The sequence below is a fragment of the Caloenas nicobarica genome, chromosome 2 (genome assembly GCF_036013445.1).
Source record: "Caloenas nicobarica isolate bCalNic1 chromosome 2, bCalNic1.hap1, whole genome shotgun sequence".
Lineage (NCBI taxonomy): Eukaryota > Metazoa > Chordata > Aves > Columbiformes > Columbidae > Caloenas > Caloenas nicobarica.
Genome location: NC_088246.1, coordinates 39,876,485 through 39,886,300, shown reverse-complemented (window position 1 = coordinate 39,886,300; position 9,816 = coordinate 39,876,485). Strand labels below are relative to the sequence as shown.

Genomic DNA, 9,816 nt, shown 5'->3' with positions numbered 1-9,816 from the left:
GGGTGGCCGGGGTGAGATCGCCATCCCCTGAGGAGCAGGCGGCCCTGTTTGTGTGTGGGAGTTGCCCGGCGGTGGGTACGCCTTTCTGAGGAGGTACGGCTGGTCGGTGGGGGGGTGTCGCGAGGGTCTTCCTTTAGTGTCCCACGCTTCGGGGACACCCCCCCCCGCCCCGATTACCCCCTGGTACCACCCCGGTGCGGGCGCTTAAAGGCCTCGGCCTGGTCTTCGTCGCGGGCGCCGTTGTGTTTTGCAGTTTAAATAATGGGCAATAGTGACAGTAGCCGTGTTGCAAAAGTTGTTTTGAAAATGGCCACTTCTGTATGACTTTTCGTGTTTGTGGGTCTCTTCTGTATGTGTATATTTTATATTTCTGCATATTTTATATATTGAGGGTGACAGAGCACTGGAACAGGCTGCCCGGGGGGATAGTGGAGCCTCCTCTGGAGACATTCAAAACCTGCCTGGATGCCTTCCTGTGTAGCCTCATCTAGGTGTTCCTGCTCTGTCAGGGGGATTGGACTAGATGATCTTTTGAGGACCCTTCCAATCCCTAACATTCTGCGATTCTGTGATTTAACTCAAAATGCTATAAACTTTACTCTTGTTTCTTGGTTTCTATTCTGCTGTGCAACACCAGATAAATCAGTTCTTCACCCTTTATATTTCTAAAGGTAGAAGATGGCTAAGTGCTTGAAAAAGCCCTTCAAAGACAGTCTGAATGATATAAAGGAACGAATGAAAGAGAAAAGGTGTCAGAAATGGACAAGATTGGGTAAAATTAGCCAGATCTCCACTGTAAAGTGCAAAATAGCAAGTAAGATGCTAAAATATCTTAATAGTTTTCATAATTATTTCTGGTTTTGAACCAAGTAGAAATACTCACTATTCTGTTGCAGCCAACAGCTCAATGCAAATGAAGAGCCTCCAAGCAAACAACAAAGCTCTAGCTCAGGCTTTGCAAGAAGAAAAGATCAAACTGAAGGATGCCCAGGATACCATTCTTCATTTAAGGAAAGAGTATCAAGATCTGATGGTTCGGATGTTTGACTTGCAAAAAAATCATAGGTTCCAGCAAGCACAAGAATTTGAGGTATTTTTAATAATAAATTTATGGTTTAGTGAAGCTAGATATCAGAATCTGTGCCAATCCACTGATATCTTTATGATCTTAAATGTTTCATTAAATATTAACTCAGTATATAGAACAAGTTGTTTATATTTTCACCTAATCAGGTCATCCACTATTTTTTTTTTCTGGCTACTCTTTCTTCTTTAATTAAAATCTATCTTCTTTGAATTTTATTTTTTTATCACAGGTGAAAATACATGACACAATTATCTTCAGGATTTAATCACCTCATTAGACTGTTAAGAAGTTATTATATCGGTAGTTGATACTAGAGTATGACAGTAACAGTGTTATTTTCCTTCTTTTTTTCCCTTAGAATCAACTTTCAGCCTTGAATGTGATAATTTCAAAAGTTTCTCAGAATTTACTGGACTCAGTTCATCTACTTGGCCCAGTAAAGGATTTGTGTTCAATACATGTAGTAAGTACATTTTCCTCTTGAGAGGCAGGAAGAATTGTCTTTACCTGCAATATGCTGTACGCTTACCTGGGGAAGTGGTGGAGTCACCATCCCTGGAGGTGTTTAAAAGACGTGTAGGTGTGGCACTTAGGGACATGGTTTAGTGGTGGACTTGGCAGTGTTAGGTTAACAGTTGGACTCGATCTTAAAGGTCTTTTCCAACCTACATGATTCTATGATTTCTTTTAATTCTTACTCCTTCCAGCATAGATGCACTTAGTTCTTGAAACTTGAGCCTTATGACATGGGGTCCATGCTGTGGGAGTGTGTAACAGGTTGTTAGTGGGACTGAGGCTCTGCTATGAGGTGGTAGGGGCTGTCTGATTTTCTATAGTTTTGTGTCTTGCACCCTGTACTGTCTTCACAGTTCCTTCTCCTGTGCACTATCTGATTGGGCTGGTGATTAATGTGCTGGCTTGCAGGAGTGGAGTATGTGAGACGCCTCAGCACTTTGTGTTAGCCAGCCAGAAAGAATAAGAGTCAAGGGCTTCTCTGGTGTTTCTGTGGGTAACTTGACTGTTGTCTAGAATTTGTATATGGTGCAAGTTTGTTTCGGCTATTTAGTCACAGTAAGATTTATTTTGTTGACAGAATGAGAGAGTGCTTTCTTCAGTTCTTGAAAATAGTTCCAGTGTCGTAGCACAAATATGTTCAGTGTAAGTATATTTTATTAATACCTACTTATATTTGAAAACTCTGGTACACTAAGATTAATTTTCTGACTGGAAAAAAGGAAGAAATCCACTATAATGAAGCAGTGCATTGTGAGAAAATATATTGCTATTCAGTAAGTACTACCTTTGTATTTTCTCTAGAGGACCTCTGCAGTGTGCTGATGTAAATGATAAAATAGTTCCAAGTTGGATGGAGGCTGATAGTGATAGAAATGAGCTGGCTTATGCTGCGTCAGAGATCTGTGAGGAATCTGACACTGCCACTTCCTTAATCAAAATAGTTCCAGACGAAGGTAACTAAATCAAAGCTATCAGACATTGCTCTATTCTGAAACAGGAAAAAAAAAAGTGGGTACAAGTCTAAAATGTAATTCCTGCTTTTGAAGTAACTGTCAAGTAATTTTCCACTTACTATCATAAAGGTTAGTTATTAGTGTTGGCAACTGGTAAACTTCTTGAATGAAGATGCCTAGCAAAATGGGGGAGGAATTTGAAAATACTTGTCTTCTGTATAGCTGCAATCTAGTTTTATTATCTACCAGACAGATCAACAGGGTAAAGTCATCTTTAGTCATGCTTTATCATTTATGAAATCAACAACTGCTAACAAAGTAAAATACTCAGAAAAATAAATGACCTGTAGATAACCTTTCCAAACGGAACAGTTTAGAGCAAAATTCTAAGGTAGTATACCTAACTGCTTTCTGTCTGGAAGCTGTATTAAATGGAGTTTATCTTCATTGCCATGTACTGGTTTATACAAATCTGTGGAGAAAATTCTAAGAATAGTCTTAATTTTTGATAGGCTCAGAATTTGTACAAGACCTTTACAGGCTGTTACTATTTAGCTTTAATATGACTCTTTCCCCTTCAATTACAAGGGCAAACATCTGATTTTCATCTGGACAACACAGGGTCAGAGCTGGAAAATGTTTCTTCAAGTGGAGAGGATGAATTTGGTAATGCATTACCAAAAGGTATATCCACCAGGCGTCGCTATTCAAAGATGAGAAATCACAATGAACTTTGCACTAGTGTCTTGGACCATTCAGAAGCACCTGATTCAACAAGAGAGCTTTCTAAACAGGATGAAATTAGACTTACAAAAGGTCTAGAGAAGTGTACTGTAGAAAACATAAATTCAGATATTTCTCAGTTGAATGAAAACAAAGTAAGTTCAGAGCTGGTGTTGAGGCGGATAAATTCTGAAACGGCACAGTTCAACTTGGACAATAATTCTGATCTTAAACAACGGGAGTGTAAAAACAGAGGAGACTCTCAAGTAAGGAAAGAGAAACATCAGAAAGGAAAACTGGAACAGCCTAAAAATACTTCCAGACAAAGGCTGAAAAAAAGACAGGGTAAAGAGGCAGCCAAAAAAAAGCTGGATTTCTTGGGTGGCTTCAGTGATGCTTATGACTTTCGTTTTGAAGAGAGTGTCCATGTTACACCTTTTCGACAAAATAAGGTGAATGACACAGATACTAGTATGGATGACAGAGAAGACTTATCTGAATCTGATACCATCGAGTCAAGTGAGACTGGAGAAGATTCAGATGATAGCCTTTATGAACCTTACAAGAATAAATCGAAAAAAAGGAAAAGTTCAGAGGACAAGGAAGATACATCACCAGTCCATGCAAGGCCAAGGTCTAAAAGATGTTTGGCACAGCGTGAGCAGAAAATCCATAATGAAAAAGAGACTGAAAGCAATAAATCAAGTGACAAGTCTATTAGTAAGTGTAGAAAGTGTTCTGTATTTGGTTTAGTTTTATTGAGAGAGAACATTGTTTAAAGGATTTAAGCTTTTTTTAATTTTAGCTTTTTTAATAAATACAAAGAGAACACTGTTATAAAAATCATTAGATTCATTCTTCTGTCCACTTTTTTATTTCCTCAGCAGAAATTGGATTTAAATATATGTTTTGTTTAAGAAATTGATCAGTTAATTAATACTGTATTTTAGATGTGTTTAATGATGTATTAAAGCTGAGGAAAAAGAGGAGAACAAGATTATAAGTTGAGAGAGAAGTGGAATAACAAATCATGCTTTACCTGGCACTGCTTAATGTTAATTTATTTTTTCCAAATTAAAGTCCTGCATATTTGTTGACTCTTTTACCTACTCTTACTTAAGTGGAAAAATGAAGATAATAGTTATAGCTGAGAGTTACTTAATATGTTTGTTGACATATTCTTTTAAGCTAGCTCACCTGAATTGTTTTAAGTGTGCCTAATTTTTTGACAGGGCAGCCTTCTGAGCAATCTCGTGTTCATCTTGGTGATGTTACCAATACAGCTTCATTACTCCCCAGCACTGGGAATGCAACTGTTGTCCCAGAAGGTGGGGGACCACGATCTCCAAAACGCAAGCGAAGCTGCACTCTGGCTGTGAGCTATAAAGAACCAAGTATTGCAGGGTATGTGTCTTCTTTCCAGTTTGATTTGAAGTTCATGATATTCCATCAAATGTGGAGGAGTTAAGGGGATTGTTTAAATATGGGAAATAAGTTCTTAAAACATTCAGAGAGAGGTCTGATGTTAGTAATACAAAATAGTTAATGTGAAATTGTACTTAATAGCTAAAAGTTAGTGTTTTAAGTGAGGTGGGGAACAAAACTCAATTTTGCCGTTGTTGTTGTTTACAGGAAACTCAGGAGAGGAGATCCATTTACAGATACGAATTTTCTGAATTCTCCAATTTTCAAGCAGAAAAAAGATGCCAAACGCCGTTCTGTTAAGAATCAATCTCTGTCAAAATACAATGAGAAATTTGTTGGTTGTCGTTGAGATTTCCAGTCATGATGGCAAAACTGTGCTCAGTCCATGAAGAAAGGAAATCTTTTATCCATGAAATTATTGTTGCGCAATATCTTGCACAAGTATGTAGTTATTTCTGTGTGTCTAATATTAAGGATATAAAATCAAGGCGTTTTAGTTTTAATCCAGTGACTTGTTTTTAATGATACAAAAGACACAAGACTACTTTTGTAACTAAGGTGATTCCATTCAAACTCTTGGGAGGAGTATATCAGAAATATCTGAAGGAAAAGATCGTGAATGTAATTTTATGACTTATACCCTGCTTCATCTTAACAGTGGTTGGAAAAGGCGAACTTGTACAGATCTTGTTTTTGTAATGGTTGTAGTTTCATATTGAAGCTCATAATAAACATCTTTAGCGTTCGGAAACAGCTCAGAGTTGATTGGTGCGCTTTCTGCACAGTTCTGTATTTGCTTCAAGGGCAGCAATGTCAGCGGTAGGTACAGCCTACTCCTTCCCCATCTTACCTGGCATAAGCATGGTTTAGAAGCAAGATTGCCGGTTATATTTTGAATATGTAGCTGGAGCTCTGAAAAGCAGCAGTTTTAGGGTTGGTTGGTACTGCTCTGAATCAACTTATATTTGCTTTGTTCCTATCTGGTTATCTGTGAAGGCTGGTGACGAGTGCTCTGCTTTGGAGGAGTGTAAACTGCTATCATGGGACTTCACAACAACTTTAGCCCTGTTTTGCCAAATACCTTTACTAGAGGAAGATCTGCCAGCTCTGAACTGGTACCACAACAGGCATGATGCCGGAAGACAGTTATAAACTGTCCAGCACTGTCAAAGCACTCAAACTAGCTTTTCTTTACTTGAGAAACACGTAAGAAGTATTAAAGAGGAAAGCTACATTCAGAATAAATAATGGGAAAGTGCATTTGTCTTGCAAGATGGCCTGCTCCACCTGACCCACTTCAATAGGTGTAAGATTTCTCCCTTTCTGTAATAAAAATGTATAGCATTAATTACTGTTTTAATGGTAACTTCTTAGATTATTCTCTCAATAGTAATAATAAAGGCTGCAGCTACTGAGTGAAAATATCTGCTTACAACACAGCCCTTGGATGTTTGAACTGAAACTTAATCTTCCATTGTATCCTAAAATTCTAGCTCTGGGTGTCACCATCTTCATTCTGAAACTTTTCAGTACCATAGGAATTTAAGCAGAATGATTTAACCTCAGGTGGTCTTTTATTTCAGCAAACAAATCTGTAACACCTGTTTATCAGGGACAGACAAAGAACAATGTGATAGCACAGCAGCTCAAGGCAGGTGTAGTGGGTCTGAAGTTTGTTTGGACTGAGCAACCTAGAAGAATTGCTGCTGTTCCATCTCAACTGCAGGGAGGAATCTGAGTCTAGCTCACCTAATCTCAATTGATATTCTAGAAGTGTGTCTAGGAAAACGGCTAAACCTCTTGACTGCTGTTTGCTACCCTCTGAACAGTACACTTTTACATGATGTGATGCAGGATTAAGTCCTAGTGGATGGGGAAAAAATGAAAGCAAATCTTTCTACTCTAATTGTCTGTCAGGTAGTGGACAGGTGCAGGGTTTGTTTATGGTATGCAAAATAAGTGTACCATCTGAGTGACCTCATGGTGAGAGCAGGTAAGCACAAGCTCAAAATGGACAGTAGTTCACTCCTGTGTGTATTGTGTCTTGTGAATAAAGGACGCTAGTAGACAAAAATGAGAAAACAGCATGAGCATGCTTTGAGGGGAAGAATCAAAACTTTTGAACAGCTCAAAGAATTGTTTGAGATGTAGAGAGGATGGCAGTACCAGCACTGTAGCTCCAGTAGTATGGAGCTGGGAATGCTCACCTCTGCACACCATCCTCCTAGTCAACTCAGAGGCTTTTTTGCAAATTTTCTAGTGTACCGGGAAGCTGCACTGACTGTACTCTTGTAGATTCACTGTGCTCAGTTGTGAAACTGCTTCAGTGGGCATACTTGTAGTGCAAGAACTAATTAATGAAAACAAAGACCAAAATAAGTAGGGTTTTGTACATATATAATTTAAAACTATTCTGTACCAGTACAATATATTAATTTTACAAATGTAAAGTTCATCAGCTGTTAAAGCATTTGCAAAATGACATATCCTACTGTAACTTTATTGCACAGTATCTATGAAAATATTAATTCTTAAATTAGAAAACAAATGTTTCAATATAGAAGAGACAATCTGATTGAAAGACGATAAGAAAATCTACTTTGAAAATAAAAAAATTTCACAGGATACCAATCTTAACAGGTGCACCTGTAGGCCCAATCTACAAAACAGGATTATAGCATCCAGTACTGGCTATTTAAAAAAAAAAATACTCACTGTACCTTCGTTATAGATCTAAATGTAGGTCAGACTAATCTCATACAAAACACTATGGCAAGTCTAGTGTTAACATTTTGAATACCTTGTGTACCACATTTACTATTAATACTTCCAAGTAGTTCCTGATATCTACTTGCTGAATCAACTTGTGATTTAACATTCACAGACATTTTGCAGGAATATATTCTTTGACACACGACAGGATTGGGGATTTTTCAGTCTTATAACTATTGAATTTTACCAGTGTAACATCTGTAAATATAAAACACCAAGAACAAAAGTTAAATCTGTTTTTCACAAAAGCAATTATAATTTAAAGTTACAAACTCTAATTAGAAAATGCCAAGTGACAACTTTTTGGCTTATACTGATCTCCATTAGGAAGTTAGGTGTACCTCTTAAATGTAGTGTAAGCAGCAAAATATATATATGATATATATATAAGTGCTCAATTTGAAGATATACTAACTAGTTGTAAAATGTTAATATGTTCCTGGGTCTAAATAATCACAGTTAATAAGCATTTACAATAAAGCTTAGTAGAAAATCCAGTTTACCACAGAGCCAAGTATATAAGCTATAGAAGCTGTCATATATTGACTTTTTTGTGTACAATAGTTTTATCTCTGATGAATAATCTGAAGAATTTATTAGTGAATAATAGCAAATAGGATAGATCATGAACTGCATCAAAACCTTAACTCTACTAAGCCAATTGAAATTGTCTAGTACATATGAATCAGATTCTCTGAACTTATTTCGGGTACTTATGTCCTGCATAAGCCAAGTCACTATGACATTACACATCTAGCCAGATTTTTTTTTTTTTTTTTAATAGTGGTTATGAGATTACAATTTGCAGGTAAAATATTTATCAAAACCCAAAATGACTAGAAAAACTTGCATCTATCAAAGATTACAGGCAGTCCTTTTTCAGAACTGGCTGCTCTTCTTTCACAGCTTCTCAACCAGCTGAGTGTTTCTTTTAAAAAATAATATCTTATAAAAAGACTCTGCAAAGAAACAAGTGTTTCAGACCCTCCCAACTGTTGTTTTCCCTTACTGTTTTCTTTTTTACTGGAAAAAAATAATAAAACTTTATCAAACAGGTACTGCATTAGGTAAGCTATAACATTTGTTGTCTGAGAATTTTCTTAATATTCCCAAACATGTGCAATTTCCCACATGCTTTGTGGGGTTTCTGAGGCTGATAAACCTATTAAGAACATACGGTAACGGGCACACAAAAGAAATTTTCTGTAATTAAATACATTATAAAGCATTTTAATAAAATAATTTTTGTAACTTCAGTATAATACATGTTTGCAAAACTAAAAGGGTTTTTAAAAGTGCTAAGTATTAAACAGAAGTTTCTAGAAATCTTAAAGTTCCACAACTCAGACATATAATGGCTTCCCCTGCCCATAAAGTAGGCACACTGATTAGTTGTAAAAAACCAGTGTCACTTATCAATTAATCCAGCTTCTTTAATTTTTGTGTAGAAGAATTTCTCCAGTATATTGGCACATTTGTAGTATTCACTCTCGGGGGGGTTGTACTCTCTGCAATTTGTAAAGACTCGCTGCAAGTCTGCCATGAATAATTTCTTAGACACGTAGTACCTATTCTTGAGTCGCTCACTCATTGTTTTGAGATCTGTACAGGAGAAAAATAGATTAACAGCATTTGATTCAAATATTTTTGTATGCAATATCCCTTTAGACTGATTTGCCATTTAACATGAACTGGCAAAGCTAGGATTTGGAATTCCTAATTGCCTTCATCTAAGGCTTGGTCCCTTTTTTATCTTCAACAACAACTGAGCCCTGGAACTAAGCAATATTTCACTGTAAGAATCATTTTGTGTAAAGTTTATTTCTTCTTCTTTAAAAGATTAAGGCACCATTCTTTCGTGTTCTCATACTCCTCTGAGTTTTCACTGGGTGTTAGGTGTCCCTAACCCCACTCTAACTGCTCAGTGAGGCAAAGCTGTTGTCAGCTCTGCTGGAGGAGTCCTTAGGAGCATATAAGCACACAATTCAAACATCACAAAACAGGTATGTTAACCTAAAATCCTCACTTCTGTACAAACACAGCAGAGAAGAGACATCTGTCTATACTACAAGCAGTACTTGCAGCTTTGAAAAAAGATTAATTTTTTTCATCACTTTACATATGTTATAATTACATCTTCAAAGTTTATAGTTATGTATCCCTTTTTAACAGTCCTGTGAGAACAGATCTCTCATGCTTTCAACACATCATACAAAACCTTTACTTACAGAACATTCTTTAAGAAAAGTTTTCCTTTATACTAAAACAAATCATCCATAAAATACATAAATAATCTCAGTGTTGTTCACGCAGTCGCTTTCCCACTAATTCTTATCAGGC

General features: G+C 36.8%; 2 protein-coding genes across 3 annotated transcripts in view; one reads left to right on the top strand and one right to left on the bottom strand.

Moving 5' to 3' along the window:
• Positions 1–678: 678 nt before the first annotated feature.
• On the top strand, positions 679–5,053 carry SGO1 (shugoshin 1). The gene is made up of 8 exons (XM_065629697.1): positions 679–814; positions 897–1,090; positions 1,446–1,550; positions 2,181–2,245; positions 2,405–2,556; positions 3,145–3,999; positions 4,512–4,683; positions 4,912–5,053. Exons 1-8 carry the CDS (start codon positions 679–681, stop codon positions 5,051–5,053), a joined length of 1,821 nt encoding a protein of 606 aa, XP_065485769.1.
• A 2,072-nt stretch (positions 5,054–7,125) lies between these two features.
• The window catches only part of KAT2B (lysine acetyltransferase 2B), a 43,404-nt gene continuing 40,713 nt past the window's right edge, over positions 7,126–9,816 (bottom strand). Inside the window, exon 18 of one of the 2 annotated variants that reach the window (XM_065628897.1) lies at positions 7,126–9,078. In XM_065628897.1, the coding sequence (XP_065484969.1) occupies positions 8,885–9,078 (194 nt within the window). In that variant the 3' untranslated portion in view covers positions 7,126–8,884. The remainder of the gene's footprint in view (positions 9,079–9,816) is intronic. The other variant, XM_065628898.1, reaches the window with a different exon arrangement.